General features: G+C 45.8%; 1 protein-coding gene across 9 annotated transcripts in view; it reads right to left on the bottom strand.

Annotated features, from left to right (window-relative positions):
* The window catches only part of GTF2I (general transcription factor IIi), a 240,633-nt gene that overhangs the window by 96,730 nt on the left and 122,736 nt on the right, over positions 1 to 21,167 (bottom strand). For 6 of the 9 annotated variants that reach the window (XM_029612153.1, XM_029612156.1, XM_029612158.1 and 3 more), the window contains 5 exons: positions 20,749 to 20,808; positions 18,517 to 18,579; positions 15,835 to 15,933; positions 13,462 to 13,527; positions 12,755 to 12,938 (listed from right to left, as the gene is read on the bottom strand). In XM_029612153.1, coding sequence (XP_029468013.1) covers positions 12,755 to 12,938; positions 13,462 to 13,527; positions 15,835 to 15,933; positions 18,517 to 18,579; positions 20,749 to 20,808 — 472 coding nt within the window. The remainder of the gene's footprint in view (positions 1 to 12,754; positions 12,939 to 13,461; positions 13,528 to 15,834; positions 15,934 to 18,516; positions 18,580 to 20,748; positions 20,809 to 21,167) is intronic. The other 3 variants (XM_029612155.1, XM_029612160.1, XM_029612161.1) reach the window with 1 other exon arrangement.

Here is a 21,167-nt window from a genome sequence, read left to right as displayed (position 1 = left end):
GGGATATGGGCCTATAGGAGGCGCATTGGGTCGGGTCCCGCCCGGGCTTGGGTAAGATCGTAATGCCCGCTACATTGGCTTGAGTGGCAATGGAACCCTCCGCTCGTAGACTGTTAAAAAAGAGCGCCATCGGGCCGGCTATAGTATGAGCGCATTTCTTATAGAAGACACCCGATAGGCCATCCAGTCCCGGGGCCTTGCCCGGTTTAAGGTTCTTAATAACGGCTAGTATTTCCGCTTCCGTAATAGGAGCGTCCAGGTCCTGCAGCTGGGCTAGAGTGAGACTCGGCAGGGTCACCCCTTTTAAATACTTTAGGATGCTTTCCGGACAAATCTGGTCATCCGATAGATACAATTGGCCATAAAATCTAGAAAATGCCTCTCTTATTTCCTTAGAGACTGTCAACATTGCACCCTGGGTGCCTTTAATTTTAGAAATATTATTACGGGCCATTTTGGCTTTCAAACTGCGAGCCAGTAATCTCCCAGCTTTGTCCCCACCCTCATAATAAGCTTGTTTAGTAATCTCCAAAGCATAGAGTAGCTGAGCATTATCTAATTTATAAAGGTCAGATTTGGCAGCCAATAATTTTTGATAACAGCGGGTGGAAAGGGTTCTCATATGTTCCTGAGAGAGGAGGTGAATGGTAAGCATAAGATCCCCCCTGGCTTTCTGTCTACGGCGTTTGCACGCTGCCGCTCTGGAAATTAGCAAACCACGGGCAAACGCCTTAGAACAATCCCACACAATACCTGGATTGATATCAGGGGTACTATTAAGCTTAAAATATTCGGAAAGCTGGGATTCGAGCGTCTGAACATAGGTGGCATCCTGCAGTAGTGATTCATTTAATCTCCAAAAGCTTTCGCCCCTATCTCCGTCACTCACGTCCAAGTCCAAAACCACAGGGGCATGGTCAGACCAGGATATAACATCCAAATCAGCATTACGTACCCTATTGCCCAGTTGCTTATCCACTAGAAAATAGTCGATGCGGGAGTAACTGGCATGGGGATGTGAGTAAAAGGAATAAGACCTAGATTGAGGGTGGCGAGCTCGCCAAATATCCATAAGGGACCAATCGGCAATTAAGTTCTTTAGTTGTTTGCGTAAAGACTGAGGGGTATGGGATTGCACCGTAGAGGTGTCCAAGCCCTGCTGCAGTGTGATGTTAAAATCACCACCCAGGATTATAAAACCCTCAGCATGATTTAAAAGCAAGTTCTGTATGTCCGTCAGGAAAGGGCCTCGGGCCTGATTGGGTGCGTAAACCGTTACTAAAGTATAAACCTGTGAGCCCAGCTTAATTTTCAGTAAAAGGTAGCGACCTTTGGGATCCGCTATAAGGGCAATAAATTCATAAACCAGGGAGGCTGAGATTAGGATCCCCGTCCCAGTGTATTTGGCGCCCCCACTGCAGCCTGCATGATAGACATGAGGAAAGTATTTTGTCTCCAGGAGGTGCCCGTGCCTAGGACGGAGATGCGTCTCTTGCACATACACTATGTCAGCCTTCTGACGTTGCAATTCCCGTCTAAAAAGGAAACGCTTCCTATAAGTGTTGAGCCCCTTAACATTGAGGGAAACTATTCTAATCATAAGAAAAGCATAGGGGACTCAACAAGCTTAAGGGTGATACTCTGAGATACCGCATATGGTAGTAGATAAGGAGGGTGCAAAGAACTGATAAAGGTGATCTCCCATCCCTGTACCAAAGTCAGGGTGATCTGGTTGGTCTGGGCCGTCCTAAATTGAAATTCTGTCATGTGTGGGTATGTCACTAAGAGTGTCCGCTGTCTGCTCTCGCGGACCTCAACCCCCGGGGGTACAATGAGCAACACCGGCGACCCCCCGCCATCCCCCCCCCATGCCCTGCAGAACTAAGCAATATCAAGTAACAGGTAACAGTATATAACAGACTAAACATAACATCTGGGTGTGCGGCCCCCAAAATGCAGAAATGAGCGAAAATGTCTGAGTGGAGAAAAATTGACTACCGGCCAAATCTCGCGCCCTGCATGAGAAAGAAAGTCCCAATTAGGTGTATGTACGACAACCGGTATGCCGGACAAGCTCCAAACGAAGTATGCTGCAATCTATAGCAGATCATTCATCCTTGATCAGCCGTGGATCGAGTGACTGGGGTGGCCTGTCGCCTCAGGCGTCCTCTGCCCGTTCCCGGTCTCCGCCATCTTGGGGTTGCATCCGTGCGAGTCTGCTTGGGAGCAGGTGCCTCGGTCGAGAATGAATGGGCGAGGCCTGCTTCTTGAAAGGTATACGCCGCGTCAGCCATGGTTTTAATCTTATACGAGATCCCCCTGTGCTGGAACAATAAAGCGAAAGGAAAAGCCCAACGGTACCTTATCTCCGCCAGGCGAAGGGCTGCTGTTGCCTCACGGAGTTGGTATCGTTTTTGAAGGGTGGAGGGTGCCAGATCATTATAAAAGGCAAGATGGCAGTCCTGCCAGGTCCAACCAGGGTGGGACCTAGCCAAAGCGAACACCTCCTCTTTTTGCTGGAAGTTGAGGAATTTAATCACAATATCCCTCGGCTGGTTGTCTCTCCTTTGCCCTAAGGCGCGATGTGCGCGCTCCAGCACTATCAGCGGGTCCGGCTGCGGCTCGCTCTCGGGCAGTCTATGTTCTACAATAATAGCCTTACAAATGGCCTCCGCCGTTTGCATGCAGTCTTGAAATAGGTCGGTTTCAGGCACCCCGCGAATACGGAGGTTAGAGCGTTGTGCCCTGTTCTCGAGGTCCTCGATCTTTTCCTGCATCGTATCCATGGTAGACGAGACTTGCTGCGTGTGACTGTTGAGGGAGTCCAAGTTAGCACTCTGTGTGTCTAGTCTAGCGTCCATATCGTCCACGCGGTGTCCCAGGGAATTAAAATCTTCCCTTAACTCGGCCATGCTGGCTAGCAAGTCTGCTTTGTGATTCTTGAGGTCCATGCGAATCTCGCAGAACCAGGACCGAATTTCCGACCACGTGGGTATATCGGGGTGGAGGCCTCCCGTCGCCCATACCACCGTGGCATCGGAGCTGGAACCCGTTTCGGGGTCCTCCTCTAACTCGTCCCACTGCTGTGAGGCCTGGTCGCCGTCATCATCCAGGGGCAGGTCGTCGGCAAGTTTGCTGAAGGAAAACCGCTTGAGGTCGGCAGTTTTTTTCCGCGCAGCCATCTGCACTGTAGTCTCTGCAAACTATTGGGCTCGTTTGCGAAAGAAAATAGACCCAGGAATCAGCTAAAAAAGAGCAAATTGAGGGCTTTGGGAGAGAGCTCGGCTAACACGCGGCCATCTCGTAGCGCTGCTCAATAGCGCCCCCATTCGCTAGACTTCCCTTCTGATTCTTTTTTTTTTTTTTTTTTTGTAATTGAAAATTTTATTGAGACAAGCTCATAGGTGAAATATATGCCATACAAATAGCAATGATGCAAATATACAAGAAAATATAATAAAGAGCATTACAAATTCACAACGTGTGTCTCTCATTAATTAAACCCAATAGGCTCCCTCCCCTCCCCCCCCAACCACCCACCCATCCCCTAATCACGGGGGGTCCAGGCTGTGAGTACTCCGCAAATGTTAGTGTTTACATGGGGAAGAAGGTATCCCCTGGGGTTGTGTCCCAAAACCAAAAAGGCATAAGAATTACTACAAGGTCCCTTTGTATAGTCGTAATTCAGGAGCGCCAGTCAAAGGTGCCGCTGTCAGATGTCAAGTGCCGTGCCCCTTCCATGTCCGATCCTCTTTTGTTTATGGGCTGTAATCTCCGCCAGGATGCAAATTTTGTCCACTTTGCATTGAACTTCCGCCACCCCGGGACAATCGGGGGATTTCCAATGGCGGGCTATCACTGTCCTGGTAGCTATAAAAATGAAATTAGCCAGTCTATTGCCACTCTCTGCCGTAGGAAGGAGCGGGACACCCAGTAGTGTATGTTTGGGGGCCACAGACAACGTTAATTGAAATAACCGTGCCAGCCATTGTTCAATAGCATCCCATAGACCTCGAATTCCTTTACACTCCCACCACATATGAAGATAACTCCCCAAGCCACCACACGCCCTCCAACATCTATCAGGAATGTGGGAGCGCATTTTGTGGAGGCGTTCAGGTGTTAGATGCCAACGATAAAACAGTTTTAAGGAATTTTCAATCAGAGCGGCTGCTATTACGCCCTTACCCAGGTGCAAGATAATATCCTCCCACTCCTTTTCGGACAAAGTCACATGTAAGTCCGTTTCCCAGGCTGTCATATGGCAAGATTTCACGAAGGGAGCCGCACTCAAAATGTTATACAGGGTGGATAATGTTTTCGTAGCCGAATCAGCTTTGCTGCATATGATTTCATAATCTGATTGACCCTGATTGAGATGGTTCCCAAGAACCTGAGTACGTGCAAAATGTCTTAATTGAATGTAGGCAAAGACATCTGAATCAGGAAGATCAAACTTAGTTTGTATCGCAGCAAAGGGCAAGATATCATTTGTACCCCAGACGTGGTCCCAAGTCTTAATGCCTTGGGCTTCCCATCGTCGAAAGATAGGGGAGCTATATCCCGGGGTAAAAGTCAAGTTAGCATACAGATAAGTTTGACGATGATATTCCCTGGTGCCTACCAAAAGAGATCTATGCTTGGTCCACAATTCTCTCTCAACAAAAATATTTTGAAGGGGGCAATAAAGCCGGGAAGCTATAGGCCCAAACCCTTAATCGTAAATTCTCTCAAGCTACGATTGTTAAAATCAAAGAGTGGGATGGGCATATGCTTACTGATAATAAAACCATCCGGCAAAGGTTTTTACAGTTTTATACTGAGTTATATTTCCAGGACAATACGATAAGCCTCGAGGGAATTGCTGCCTATTTGCTCGATGCCCCCCTAAAGGCACTTTCAGAGTCGCAACGAGCCCTAATGGACAAAGATATTAATCAATTTGAAGTGCAACAGGCTATCAAATCCTTGAAACCGGGGAAGTCTCCAGGCCTTGATGGCTACACAGGCCGCTTCTACCAGGTATTTTCGGTGGAGCTGGCCCCCCTATTAGTGAATCTTTTCCAAGCTTTAAAAGAGGGCATTTCTCTATCACCCGAGGGCAATACCGCTGGGATTACTATCCTTGCCAAGCCAGGCCGCGATCCGACACTCTGCGGCTCGTACCTCCCCATATCTTTGATAAATATCGACCTGAAGATACTGGCGAAAATCCTAGCAACTCGTTTGAATAGTTTTATCTCTCAGGTCATACATCCGGACCAGGCGGGTTTTATACCGGGCCGACAGGCTAGTGACAATGTCCATAAAATTTTAGATTTGATCTGGTGGGTAACTAAGCAGAATATCCCGGCGCTGGCACTATCGGTCGACGCTGAGAAGGCGTTCGACATGGTCCACTGGCCCTATCTTTTTGCTCTTTTGCGTAAATTTAATTTTGGTGATTCCTTTTTACACTGGTTGTCGCGCCTGTATGATAACCCTCTAGCCTGTATTAAAGTGAATGGGGGGTACTCCGGTACTTTTCCTGTGCGACGGGGAACTAGACAGGGATGCCCCCTTTCACCACTTTTATTTGCTATTTTTTTGGAACCTTTTGCCGCCAAGTTACGAGAGAACCCGCGGGTGTCTGGGGTTGCCTTAGGTTCCTCTACCTCTAAGCTGTCACTGTTTGCTGACGACATTATGATTATGATCACTGAACCTCATACTTCACTAGCACACCTGACTGCCGCCCTGGAGGAGTTTAGCTCGGTTTCAGGGTTTCACATCAACTGGGAGAAATCTGAGATATTGAATATCACCACCCCCCCAGGTGCGGTGAGTTAGTTACAGACACAATTCCGGTTTAAGTGGGCATATAAGAAACTGAAATACTTGGGGGTTCATATTAGCGCTACTGGTGATGAATTTCAACTGAATTATGACACCTTATGGCAGCGCCTGTCTAGAGACCTTGAAGAATGGAACAGATACAGCATTTCCTGGCTGGGGAGGATAGCGGCGATCAAAATGACGGTTTTACCTAAGCTGCTATATTTATTTCAGACTCTCCCAATCGCTATCCTGAACAAGATGCTTATTACTTGGCAGAAGAGACTTATGTCTTACATTTGGAGCAATAGGAGACCCAGGGTAGCGAGACGCATTTTATATCAGTCCCGCATTAGGGGGGGGCTGGGCGTCCCTAATTTAATGAAGTATTATCTAGCTGCCAGATTTAAATCCCATGTTGACTGGCACCGACAGTCTTCCCCTAAGTTGTGGGCCCAATTCAGTCAAACTTTCTTGGGCAATGTACCCTTAACCTGCTTGATTTGGCAACCGCGCCATACGTGGTTACTCCCCTCTAGGACCCATATACCTCCCTCGATTCTTTTTTTTTTTTAAAGATATAGTACCGTTAGAAGGGCAGGCTGCTCCAAATACCCACAGAAATGGGGGTGGATGCGGGTAGAGACCGGACCACCAATATCACCCCAGGTGCCTCACAACAGCAGGGAGCACGGACTTCCAAGCCCGGCTCCCACATCACCTGCTACCAGGGGGGAACCTGCCAACCCCCTGGGAGAAAGGAAAAAAAATTACTTCTGTCCTGCTGGCAATAAGAAAAAAAATGCTCTAAGTCTGTTCTCTTCTTTTTTTTTTTTTAAACCCAAACTGGTTCAGGACAGCAGGTTTTGCACCACCTCCATTTGCTGGAGACAGAGAAATACTGAAGAGATGCAGGTAGCACTCTGGCTTAAGAGGGGGTGCTCTCAAAGTTTTTCTCTGTCTCCATCTGCTGGAAGGGAGGCAAAACCCAGCAGTCTGGACTGATCCGGCTATGTACAGGGAACACAGACTAAGCAAAATTAAACTCTGCAGTGGCAAAAAGAATGCCGACCAAGACCGCAACAAAGTAGTGCTCCAAAGTGAAAGAGTCAAAAAAATCTTACTTTGGAGCAGACAACCTTCGACGAAAATAAAAGAAACCTAAGAAATACTGTCATCACCTATCGATTTGATAGGGGATTGGGGTGAATGACTCAAAAAGGGTATTATTGCAAATAAGGTATGTACATTCTAAAGAGGCCGTAGGCACTTTACAACTTTTTAAATCTTACATTCATAGCGCTAGTTACCTGGATATCTTTTAAAGGTATCCAGATAAATAGCAAGTTATCTGACCGCACAAGGCCGGATAACTTTAGACCTGCTCAGAAGCAAATATCGAGTATATCAGCCCCTCCCCAGAACTCCCCTGAAGTACCCCTTTTTTATGCAGCTAAATTATATTCGGATAAGCAGTTAAATGGCTGAATATAGGAAAATTGGTTCTTACCTGCTAATTTTCATTCCTAATGTACCACGGATCAGTCCAGACTCCTGGGTTTTGCCTCCCCTCCAGCAGATGGAGTCAGAGAAGTCTTGTCTGAGCTGCCCTATATCTTGAAGTACCACTTGCAGTCCATCAGTATTGAACTGTACCCAAGCCAGATGAATAAACACTTTAGCCAAAAACAGTAACTATAAACCTAGACTTGCTATTTCAACTTGCAGGAAATTAAAGGATAAACCTTTAACCAGACCATCCTGTAGAAAGGCAAAGACATCAGCAACGGAGGTCTGGGTGGGATCCACACTGTGGTCCACACACCAAGACATATGCCAGGGAAGTAGAGGTTTTCCTGGACTGCAAGCGAGTAGCAATCACTACCTCCGAATAACCCTTAGTTCATAGCCACGTCCTCTCAAAATCCAGGCCACTAGACGAAAGTGATCCGCCCTTTCCAAACAAACAGGACCTTGACAGAGGAGATTTGACAGCAGCTGAAACTGCAAGAGGCCTTCCACTGCTAGGTTGAGCAGGTCCACAAACCATGGCCGCCTCGGCCATTCCGGTGCTACAAGATTACATCCCCTTGATGGACCTCTACACATCGCACCACCTTACCAATGAGTGGCCACAGTGGAAATACGTAAAGCAGAACGTCCAACGGACGAAGGAGGACTAGAGCATCCACCCCCCCTGCTCCTGTCTCCCAACGCTGACTGAAGAACCTCAGAAGTCGCCAATAAGTCCATGCTGGGCTGTCTCCACTTGCGGCATTTAAGGCAAAAAGCTTTCTCCGAAAGCGCCCACTCCCTGGGATCCAGCTTGGTGATGACTAAGGAAACCGCCCGAATGTTGTCCGTGCCTGCAGAGGCTGGGATCCTCTCCAGACCCTGTTCCACCCAGCTGATCAACTTCTGGACCTCCAAGGCTACTGCCCGGCTCTTGGTACCTCCCTGGGCGGTTTATGTAGGCCACTGCTGTTGCATAGTCTGACAGGATACGCACTGATCTCCCCCTCACCAGCGGAGGGAGAGCCTGCAGGACCATCTGAGCCTGCAGGGCCATCTGCACTGCTCTGGTCTCCAACCTGTTGATCAATCACGATGCTTCCTCCACCGACCACCGTCCCTGTATTGAACGGTCCTGACAGTCTGCACCACACCTGGAAAGGCTGGCATCTGTGGTTACTACTGTTTAGGTGGGAATCTGCAAGCCCACCCCCCCTGGCGCAACTTATCTGGGAGAAGCCACCAAAAGAGGCTGGAGCATGCAGATTCGGTGAGAGGAAGAGGTAGCTGAAACTGCTCCGAGATGGGGTCCCAACAGGGAAAACGAGGAACTCTGAGAGCGAAATTTACTTTCTTTAGGTCTAACAAGGGTCGAAACGCTCCATCCTTTTTCGGTACCACAAAATAGATGGAATAACAACCCATTCCCTGCTACTACAGAGGAACCGGAACTATGGCCTCCAGCCGACGCAGTCGATCAAGAGTTCGAAGCAACGAAACACGACTCATTGCTTTCACGCCGCGGCACAGAGAGAGACTTAGAAGAGCCTTTGCAGTGGATGAGCAAACTCTAAAGCGAACAGTGGTCGACCACGCTTAGAACCCACCGGTCCGACATGATCTTGGCCCACTCCTCTGAGAAAGACGGCCCCAATCACTGGGACCAAGATGAGGGCCAGCCTCACTGTATTGGGAGGGCTTAGTCCTGCCAGTACCCTGACTGGAGCCAACCCTGCTCGACCTGCTGGCCCAAAAGAACTGAGGCCAGGATTGCGGCCTTTCCGAGGCCTGCCCCTGACTAGATGCCGGACCTCTACTCTGTCTGTACTGCCTTTGTCCATGAAAAAAGGAGCGAGACGGAAAGGGACCCTTGGAGTCCTTGGGCTTGTCCTCTGGTAATTAGTGGACCCTATTCTCTCCCAGCAGCTTGATCAGCTGGTCCAAATCCTCACCAAACAGGAGCTTGCCCTTAAAAGACAATTCCCCTAGCTGAGCCTAAGAGGAAACAGTTGCAGACCAGTTCCGCAACCACAGAAGCCTCCTGGCAGAAACCGCAGAAACCATCGAACGGGACGAAGTAGGAATGAGATCAGAAAGGGCATCAGCGCCATAAGCCACCGCAGCTTCCAGACATTCTGCCTGCTGAGACTCATCAGGTGACAAGTCCACCCGATCCTGTAACTGCTGCACCCATCTCAGAGAAGCCCGAAGCATAAAACTGCTGCAAACAGCCACTTGTATTCCAATGCAGACACCTCTAAACTCTGCTTAAGATGTAACTCCAGCTTATCTCACACATCCTTCAGAACGGCGGCCCCCACCACTAGGATGGTCGTCCTCTTTCTGACTGCCGAGACGGAGGCATCCACCTTCAGAACCCAAAGCAACACTAAAGTGTCCACGGGCAGCAGGTATAACTTGTCCACAGCTCTGCTCACCTTCAGGCCCATCACTGGAGTAACCCACTCCCGGACCACCAACTGCTGCACTGACTTGTGGAAAGGAAAAGTCTTGGCTAGACCCCGCAGGCCCACAACGACTGCGTCCACCTCCTCACGGTCTGCATCTACATGGGGAGCCACTATGCCCCATTCCGTCAGGACCTGTGGGATCAAGGGTCCCAGCTCCTCCTCGTGGAAAAAGTGAAGCATCTAGGGAACGTTGCCCTCCAGAGTGGGGACTGACTCTGTTTCTCTGGACGGATCCTGCGGACTCCGCTCAGGATCAGTGGCTAAGGTGCCAACCTTCGGCGGCACTTCCCCTCAGACACATCGGAGGAAGCCCCCTCCAAATCTCCAGGTTTTGGAGACCCCCTGGCCCAACGAATCCTCGGGGCTCCCAGGATCCCGGAGAGCTTAGACCTCTTCATCTTCAGAGGATCGGTGACATGGCACTCATGACAAGGCTGCTCTGTGGCCTCATGGGCAAAGAAAGCTCTGTGCCTTAAGAGCACAAACTCGGACAAAAAGGGAGGAAAGGAATCAGTATCCTTCTCCAGAGGTTCAAACTCCCCCTCAGATTGCTCCCTGTGGGCCCCCCGGGTCTCATCGGGGCTTAATTCAGCAGGGGAAGGAGCAGGGGGGAGATCCCCTTCCCCAGCTGTGATCGGTGCCTTAGGCACGAATGTCCCCAAAATGGCCGCTTAGTGGGAACGAAACTGCAGCCGCACATCAAGCAGCCTTAGAGCCTCCCGACCCACGCTGTCGTGGAGATGCCGCCGCGGGCCCTCCCGATGTACTCTCACCAGTGGTGAGGCATCGGACACAAGGGCCTGTAGATGACAAGCGCTGAGAGGCCGGCCCCACAGACGGAGCATCGGAGCTTACTAGACAAGCCGGGCTGCAGCGGGGACCACGCGGGTGGAGGAAGCAAGTGGGAGAAGGAACAGCGAAAAAAAAAACAAACCAACCCCCGAAAAGCCTCACAGCCTGACTGAAAGGAGAAAACAGGAAACCTGATCAAGCCTGCTTTCCTCTGTACTATCTTTTTTTTTTTTTTAAACTTTATAAGAAGAAAACAGAGCAGCTTAGCTGATGAGTGGCAGAGGGATCCTCCTCGGGCTCCTGGAGGTCAGGGAACTGGATCACCAGTTTTCACCTTAACTAGGTCACCAAGAGCAGATTAGGGTCCCCAACCCCTGCTTGTTCGGGCCTTCGACCAGGAGGAATGGTCCCACCAGGACCTGACATCCTCCTGGGAGGGGATCCGCTATCAGCACGTGACAAGTCGCAGACTTCCAGTCCTCTCTCTTTTTTTTATTTGAGCTCCTGGCTCCCCGATGATTTCCCTGAGGTGCCCTCCCCACCGGGGAGGCACCTGGAATAGAGGCCGCACCGCGCAGCATCGGGGAAAATGCAAGAAACCGCAGAGAGAATAAAGAGAAAAGCCCCCCCAGCGGTGGGGCAGCGGGGAGAGAGCCGAAGGAGGACCGAAATCCTCGCCTACCTGAGAAATGTGCCGCTCTCTGTGCACTTTTTTTTTTTTTTTTTAACAAAACTTTGTTGCCTACCACCAAACAAAAACCATGCTCTGAAGGGTCCCCGGTCCACCCCTCAGGGAGAGTGAGCCGGGACCCTGGATATCACCCTGAGTGCAGAGCTTACAGGGTCCCCAACCTCTGCTCACCTGCCTCAAATACCAGAGGGTATGGTCCCACAAGGACCTGACAACCGCCTGGGAGGCTAGTCTTCTTTCTTCATCTTTTTTTTTTTTTTGTATCTCAGACTGCAGGATTTTGCACCTCCACCATCTGCTGGAGACAGAGAAATAATGATAGACTGGAGTTGGCACCTCAGGATATAGGACAGCTCAGTCAAAACTTTGCTGTCTCCATCTGCTGGAGGGGAGGCAAAACCCAGGAGTCTGGACTGATCTGGGTTCGTCCAGGGAAGCCGTATTAGCCATTTAGACAGATAAAATATGAGTTATTAAATGGCTTTTTTTAGACAGATAAAATATGAGTTATTAAATGGCTTTTGAATACTGGCCTCAATGTTTTTAAAATATTTCCTAAAATAATCAATGTTGACAGACAGAATAGATGAAAAGTGGTGTCCTCCGAATAATATTTATCATTAATATCTAAGATGGTACTTTTAATACTGGCGCGCAGGCGCACGTGTGCATTTGCTGGCTCACGTCCAGAGATGCGTCTATTTTATAACATATGCACATATATGCACACATTATAAAATAGCCTGAACTTGCATACATGTGCTCACAATTTTAAATGGACATGCGCATGTGAATGCAAATGCCTTTATACCGCACAAGTGGGGGAATTTTACAAGGCAAGTGCACTGATGCCATAGGTAGTTTTCCCAGTTCATTGCCAGTTCGCCCCTTTGTTTAATAGTCTCTCTTTTACCCTATTAGTATCAACCCTTAAAACCTCGCTGAGTAGCCTAGATTTTTTTATTTTATTCTTTACACGCCATCCATAGCAGTAGTAAAGTTACGCAGCAAGGGATCCCGACGCACGTGTATGTGGGTACGTTTTTTTTATGCGCACATCTCTTGGCCTTCCCTCGACATGCCCATGCCCCTTTTTCAAAACTTTTGACTTGTGTGCGCAGCGGGAAATTCGTGTCGTCAGTCGGCTTATAAAATCTGCTTGGCATGCACCGGCCCAACTTGTGCGTGTATCTCCCGGTTTTGGCGCACGCAGAGCTTTTAAAATTCGCCTGTAAGTCTAATACACATTCATACAAGAAAAGGCAGAGGCACAAAACAAAAACGACAAATGAAAAGGACTGAAAAGCTTCTCGTCACAAAGATAAAATCTGAAGCATAATAACACGCATTGATGCAACTGTGAAACTGCATCTCTAACACTATAAACCAATTACTCAAAAGAAATAAGGACAATGGTACATCAGTTACTCATTTGCAAATTGAAAGCTTGCACGAGTTTCTCCACGTTTCTTACTTTTTGATCACAAACTGTATCCTCTCTTTTGCTAATAGTATGCGCTCAAGGCGAGGGATTCCATAGGTAGAAGGTCTTCGGAAGGGAATTCCTTCAGGCAATCCTTCCACATATAAATCATCTGTATTAGACTGGAAAAGTGGATATGGGATGGTAACAGGTCCAGTTGCATTTATGGCTTGAGCTTTAAAATGAAAGGGAGAAAGAACACAGTGGATCAACCACACTTCACATTATTCTGATAAGTCTGTCCCTCTTATTGCAAGTTTCAGATTTTTCGCTTTTATACACACAAAATTTATTTTTGATTGCAATCATCTTTGAACAAAATTGTAAAGACATGTTTCTTGTAATTCTAATAATCACCTCTAAAAACAAAAAACAAACATTTTTCAGGGTATAAATAGTATACCAGAAATTATTCTGAACTCAATTTATCAAGGTTGAACCTACAATTGGAGATATGCCCTCTCTCATTTATAACACTGTACAAATGCATTTTTCATTTCACTTGATTGACTTGCCCATCATACAGAAAAAAAGATGCCTGAAATCACACTTAAAGCTTAAAGAGCTGATGTAATTGTTTTGTAATTCCACATATGATAATCCAATTAAAAACTGCAAAAACATCTATTTTACATCTTACAGTGTATTCTTTCTTTGAAGGCACCCATTTATGGAGTGGATTATTTGTGAAAACATACCATATTTTCTTTCAAACAATTCCTCCACCTGTTTTCTCAGTTCAGTGATTCGAGCATTCCATTTCTCTGAAAGTAGAAAAATAGATTGGACCTTAAATAAGAATAATCTTTTCCTTCCATCCAAGTAGAAATACACTAAAAAATACAATCCCTGCAAATTTGAGATTCCCATACAAAGTGGACACAGATGTCATTGCTAAGCTGTTAAACTCCTTCTTACCTAACCATAGAACCACCCAACCTCAGCACTCCATTATTCAGCTAAGAATTTAAAGTGAGATTTGCAATATATGTCTTCGTGCTGTATAAACACTACCTATACATTTCAGCAAGTTTACCCATGTAACCAAGAGCAATTCTTTGGATATCAGTATGCCCAAGGAAGTGCTAAGTAGAATAGGTTAGTGGATGGAGAGAGGACCCATTCAAATCCAGTCACTCCCTTTCAAGGGCATGGGAAGGCTTTATAACAGTTCCCTCCTGAACGCCTGGATGCAGTCATGTATGATTTTTGGGGAGTTAGGTGATAGGCACTTACAGTTGTTGTGCTTTTCAGGCCCAGTCAGTGGGAACAGGCTAACCCAGCCTGGTAATCCTGACCAGGGTCGGGAGGGTGGTCCTGCCAGTCTACTCCTTAGCTGGTCTGGATACCCATCCGGGTTGTTTTCAGAATTTTGGCCTTTTTGTGGTAGGAGCCTTGCTGGACACCTGGCCTTTCCTGGATTCAGGAAACGGGGAACCCTGTGTTCGGGACACCAGGGATAGGGAAGACCTGCCCATCCAAGATGGTGACCTGCTGCAAGGGTTAACTCCAGCGTTATCCTTGGTTAAGAGAAAAGACTATTGAGTTGGACATCCAGGAGGAAGACTGGTTGCCCCTTCCTTCCTGCATAGGAGCAAGGTAAGAAACCTGCATCCAGGGATCCCTCCCATAAGGGATCCAGAGGAGAGTAAAGAGACCAAAACAAAACTAAAGAGTGGAAGAACCTGCTAACCATAAAAAAATTGTAAGGGTTTCAGAGGACGTTCATCAGGAGTCTTCAGCACCTGGAGAGAGTTTGTTCTCTGTCAGGCCAATACAACAAAGTGCGCTCAGCTGAGCATACTGTTTAACAAGTAGTCGGATGCACATTTTGGACGTGCGTCCACAACCCCTTATATCATAAGGGGTTTAGCACATCCAAAATGCGCGTCCAACACCTCCCCCCCGAAATTAATAGCAGGCATCACATGCAAATGCATGATGATGAGGCTATTAGCTAATCGCTCCAAATACAAAAATAAAATATGCGCCTGATCCGCACATTTGTAAGCTCAGAAATTAACACCAGCCCACAGCAGGCGTTAATTTCTGAGCGGCCCAAAAAATGTACAGAAAAGCAGAAAATATCATAGCGATATTAAGTTGAAGAAACAAAACGGTTAAAAAAATGTTTAAAAAGTGCCAGCGGTCAGGTTAGAAAAAGGGATGCTCAATTAACGAACGTCCATTTTCCTAACCCGCGGCTGTGCACAGGTTAGGAAAACGGATGTTCGTAAAATTGAGCATCTGTTTTCCTAGCCCGCAGACAGCCATCTCTCCTAGACTGCCAAGGAGGCACTAATTGTCCCTAGCACCTCCTTTGAGCATGACCCTCATTTAAATATTGTATCGCGCGCCCAGGAGAGGTGGCTGGGTGCGCGATAGGAAACAGAGTGCTCAACACTGAGCGAACGGTTTCCGCCCAACTTTACTGAACTGGCCTGATTGGAAGGATAGGATTTTTGGCCACCTTTACCCTGCCCATCGGGACCTCCATATCACCTAATCCAGGAGGGTGGTAGGATCCCTTTTTGCCCTTTGAAAGATTCCTGCACAGACAGAAGTGAAAACTGTAATGGAGAGAAGAAAGACTGTGGTGCTGGAAGTGTATTTATTATGCCATCTGCAACTACCTTAATTCAGTAAATTTAAGTTTGGATACTAACCCAGTGCATCCAGCATCTTTATTTGGACTTGCAGCACTCACAGAGCAGAGCGTTTACCCCTCTTCCAGGGATAACTAAAAAGGCTGTCAGCCACCCCTGCACTGGGACCCGAAAGGAACCCTTTCCCCCCAAGCCAAAGGATCCACACCCAGGGGAAAGAGGCACAGAAAAGAACTAGTCAGGGTTCCTGCCCCAAAGAACTTACAAATACTTTTATTGCCCCACCCGTGCAGGACATGCACATCAGGGCAGGGGCTACACCTGCATATATACACATAACAAAATACTGATTACTGACCTGTGCACTTACTAACTGTTCACACAAAACTCCCAAGAAATTGTCATTATACAAGCAAAATATGGGCGAGGAAACAGAGGATGAGGAAGCCTGTATTTTACACTCACCAAAATTGAATTCTCTCAGTTTTCGTTTTGCGAGAGGGGCAGCATCATTTGCTGGCTCTGAACTCTTTGGCTTCTTGTTGGGTGGAGGGTAGTCATCATCTTGAGCCAAAACATCAAAAGTACAGCAATGAAATGTTGCACTCCAGAAACCACATCAATTACATCTGATAATAAGGAAATATTTGTTTTCTTTATACCTTAGAAAAAAAGAAATCTGCACATATTTTACTGAAGAAATGCAAGGGACTTTAATCATTGCAGTTTAAGCAAAGCAGGGTGTCTGCTTTATGCCAACCTCACCTCATCCATAGGTCAGCACTATGATGATACTTGCATCACTCTCACCCTGTTTGACAGGTAGTTGTTAGATCTTATGTATTACTTTTAAAGTATAGAAGGGATAGAACCGGCCGCCGGAACATTTCTGCTTTCATTTCCTGGGCTGGTAAGCCTTTAATTATTGCCTGTCATTGGTTCCCGGACTACAGGAGGAGGGCTCATCCCTGTATTTAAAGAACTGCGGCAGCGGTGTGAGTTGCCGCCGGAACATTTCTGCTTTCATTTCCTGGGCTGGTAAGCCTTTAATTATTGCCTGTCATTGGTTCCCGGACTACAGGAGGAGGGCTCATCCCTGTATTTAAAGAACTGCGGCAGCGGTGTGAGTTGCCGCCGGAACATTTCTGCTTTCATTTCCTGGGCTGGTAAGCCTTTAATTATTGCCTGTCATTGGTTCCCGGACTACAGGAGGAGGGCTCATCCCTGTATTTAAAGAACTGTGGCAGCGGTGTGAGTTGCCGCCGGAACATTTCTGCTTTCATTTCCTGGGCTGGTAAGCCTTTAATTATTGCCTGTCATTGGTTCCCGGACTACAGGAGGAGGGCTCATCCCTGTATTTAAAGAACTGCGGCAGTGGTGCGACGCTGCCGCCGGCGCGTCGCCTAAGCCGCGCGCGCCGAAGGGGTGCGCGGCTTTGGCCAGCTTAGGCTGGAGAAGGCGGGAGAAGGCCAGGATATTTTTCGATTTGAAGCCTGGAACATTGTAAAGGTATTTACCTTTAATTTGATATTAACATAAGCTTTCCGGCGGCCACAGAGATATACATCTTAAGACTTTGAAGACATTGTTTATTTTTGGCGCCTTCTCTGTGATACTTGTACGATGCCACACACCAAAAGAAAAGCTAGGCTTAAAGAATTAACCTCAACCTCAATTTCCGGTGTTCATCAGACAAGCATAGAGGAGAGTTTCAAAAAGTCCTCAACCTCGGGGATGGCTGCAGGGGGTTTCAATGAGGAGCTAGAATTGAGCCCTAAGCTTATCGAAACATCGTTAAGCCCCGGGGCTCCCGAAAAACCTTTATCCCCACAAAGCAGGAATACGGTTTTAACATCAATAATTTCTCCAGACTCCGTTATCCAGAGGAACTCAGGGGATACAGCTGAGTTTCCGGTGGGCCCAGTGGAAATGGGTCCCAGGGTAACGGAGAGGATGAAGCCTAGTATATCTGATGAGGAGGACACTATGGGGGAAGGGGAAGATGAAATTCTGGTTGTAACTGCAAAAGAATTTACGTTAAAAGAAATTGGTGAAATGATTGTACAAATGCATAAGTCGATAAATAATATGTCACATAGAATACAGCAAGCATTACAAATGAACCATGAAGTGGAACAGAAGGTAGGAAAAATAGAGGAAGAAATAAAAGTTGTAAAAGAGAAGGTGGAAAAGAATAGTGAAGTTCAAATTAACTTAATAAAATCTGAGAAAATATGCCTTGATAGAATAGAGAGCATTGAAAATCAAACGAGAAGTACAAATTTAAGACTCCTCAACTTTCCAAAGATAAATCTTATTTCCCCAATAGACCTATTTCGTAGTTATCTGAAAAATGTATTAAAATATACAGATTCCTCAATCCCTGCCGTGTCAAGGATATATTATCTTCCTGCTTATAATGATGAAGGATTAAATGTTCAAAAAGGAGAAATGGAATCTGAGATTAGCTTAACAGACATACTGGAAAAATTCTTCGAGGCAAATATCTCATTGAGAGCGACACTAATAGTTCAATTTGTATTCTTGACAGAGAGAGATGCAATTCTGAGATCCTTTTTTAGGAATCAAGATTAAAAAGTTTTATGGGCAAAATATAAAAATATTTCCGGATATAGCCCAAGTAACGCAACTTCGTAGGAAAAGATTCTTAGGGATGAAAGCAGAGGCTCTACAGAAAGGGGCCAAGTTTATTTTAAGATATCCTTGCCGTTGCATAATCATTCATCAAGAATCTCGGTATATTTTTAATTACCCAGAGCAGTTAAGGGAGTACTTGAATTCACACCCCTGAATCCTTCATAGGTAGGGATGTTAGTAAGTATAATTGAGGATTAGACAATTGTTTACTAAATTTGATTTCTTGATTAGTAGCTCCACTAATATAGATGTATATTTCTATTTTCCTTGCATAATGATTGTTGATGATATTCAATTTTGTTTTTCTTGGATGAAGATAAATATGTATGTATTTCACATGGATAATTTACATTTAAATGATGGATCTTAATTGTATGTAAAGTTGAAATTCAATAAAAAATATTAATTATAAAAAAAGAAGGGATAGAACCAATACCAAGAAGTCAAAAATACTGTACAGATATAGAACCAGAGATTGGGAGAACTAACCTTCAATTGTCACCTCAACTTCAGGGTCCTCACTTGTCTCAGAGCGCGCATATTGCTTAGAATCTTGAAACAAACAAAAATTACTAAAAGACATTTACTACAAGTGGGCATTCTGTATACAACGTCACAGAATGAAGTGAATTAATTCAAACTGCAGCCTGCTGTACAGTCACACAGGGGCTCACAAGGTAGCAGAGTGATTAAAGCAAAACTGATCCTTGGTTTGGTTTCCTTATCCAACACTGACTCGAATGCATCATTCAAGCTTCCAATGCTAAACTTTACACCAAGTGCTCTGAGACAGACACATTTTAATCAACTAAATAATCTTTTCCAGTGCCAGGTAATCACTAATGGGCAGGAGAGGAATGGTGCCTGGCTGTTGCATCATGTGATACATACTGGTCAACTCAAGAGTGTATTTGAAAGGCCTTGGTCCATACAGGCCCAGATTTTGGCAGAGGCAATAAAGGCAATTGTCTAGGGTGCCAAATTTTGAAGGCACAAAATATCCAGGCCAAAGAGAAGTCAGCTTCTGCTTGCTATAGTGCCATGTGCTAGCATCGCTTCAAGAGGCACCCACTGCCATGGGCACTACGATCTAAAATCCGGCCCTGGGTCCATGCCTTTCTAAGCTTAGAGCAGGGGGAGGGGGGACCATAGTTTGCATATGAAGGATCGCAAAGTCCAAGAGGGAGAAACGAATGAAAGAGTCAGATGTCACACTATGCAGTATGCAGCTGCTGGGCCTTCATGGGTCCTTCATTTTCCGTTTTTATTGTTCTTTATTTTTCCCAGGAATTTATCAGAGTTTATTATAATAAGAACAAAAACAGGGGAAAAATCAGTTGAAAAAAAAAAAAAGGCTCATTATTTTTCCTGGTAAATATCGGATTTTATTTTGGTGGACAGAAGTCAGGACAATAAAACAATATTAAGCAGATTCTCCCACCCACCCACTCAGCAGCTTCCCGATCTCTAACCTCATCCCCTGCCGAACATGCCCCTCTCTCTCCTCCCACCCCATCAAGAAACTCCCTCCCTAACCCTCATATCCCACCCACCCCCCCGACACACACCGCAACAGCATTCATCCTTACTGGCGGTATCTCCAGGCTTCTCTCCCCCCTCAGCAACATGCTTACTGCACGCTTCTACTCTCCCATGCTCTGTAGCACTGCACTTCTGCTTTTATGCAGGGCCAGGGACCCTGCCAGAAAGTGCTTTTGGTGAGCAGGGCCTGCTTTAAATATATTCACAGCACCAGACAGCAGGTACTTTGGCTGCTTTGGGGGTGAGGCAGCAAGACTTGAAACATGGCATGAGGAGTACTGGACGATGAGCGCTTTCACTGGTAGAGGGTGGTGCTTGAAATACAGCATAAGCTTTGGCCCTCACTGGCTTTCAACAATTGCTGGAGGCCTTGAAACGCTGCATCTCCAGGACTGGAGCAGCTTTTTAATCAGCCTAAAATTAGGGTGAATATCGGTTTAAACCAACTGTCACCTTTGGAAAATCTGGGAATTTATGGGTGATAATCAGTTTAAACTGAAAACAAAGGACCCTTGAAATAGAATATGGTAGGATTGGGGAGGAGAAGGAGAAGGAAAACAATTCCTTGTGAAGGGACTGGGACACTACTACTACTACTACTACTACTACAGTTTTTGCTTTCCAATTTCCTAATCCATGAAAACAAAATTTCACAATGAATGTAAAACATTCTTATTATCCTCTGTATAACCTTGAAGATCACTTTAAAAAAAAAGGGTTTCTTTAATGTTATAGCAATGACAAATCTTTTGGAAACTGTCACTGGGTCTGCAAATCTCAGCCTCAATGCCTGGGTTAAAATGCTGCCTCATAATCCATCTGTTTCAAAACACCACCCAATCCATTTCTGGGAACACTGTAAAGATGCTGCCCAAATCTTAATAATCCCACACATTTTACAGCATTTATCCAAAGAAAGAGAAAACACGAACAGAATGGTAGTCATACTGGGGCAGATCTAAATATTTAGGAACCTCACACTGATTATTCTTCTATATTTTCTGGTGAACAAAAACATATATGGTCATATAACCATGAAAAGAATTTGAAATGGGCCTACCAAGTTTATATTTCTGTGATGTCTACACAACGAGATGAGAGAACACTGCAACTACTTGTAATACAGGACCAAATGTTTTTATGCTGATTATTTCTTTTCAAAAATTACACAACTCTAACCTTTCCTCTGAAATTCTATTTCTGCTCCTCCCTCACAGGATTCTTCATCATGATGGCTGCCTTTGGACAAAAAATATAACATATTATCCTAAAGAGTAATTTGAAAATCAAATTCAAGAGGCAAATATTTTATCACAGTATAAACAAAAGAATCTATTCATTAACAATGAGAAGCAAATGACAGCTGTTAACAAAACTCACTCAGATAAATCAAATGACGTTTACAGATCTGAAATTAGTCTCATAAGTATTATGAGGTACACAGCTGTTTAAAAATATTTATAAAGCAATGAGATGTAAATTTGCATGATTCTCTGGGGTTTTTAAGTCCATTATACATGAAAATGTTAACTGCAGGTAATTATTACATTCTGAAATGAAATACCATATCTAGCTGACGATCATGAGCTTAAGATTTT

The sequence above is a fragment of the Rhinatrema bivittatum genome, chromosome 8 (genome assembly GCF_901001135.1).
Source record: "Rhinatrema bivittatum chromosome 8, aRhiBiv1.1, whole genome shotgun sequence".
Classification (NCBI taxonomy): domain Eukaryota; kingdom Metazoa; phylum Chordata; class Amphibia; order Gymnophiona; family Rhinatrematidae; genus Rhinatrema; species Rhinatrema bivittatum.
This window is presented reverse-complemented; position numbering and strand designations above follow the sequence as displayed.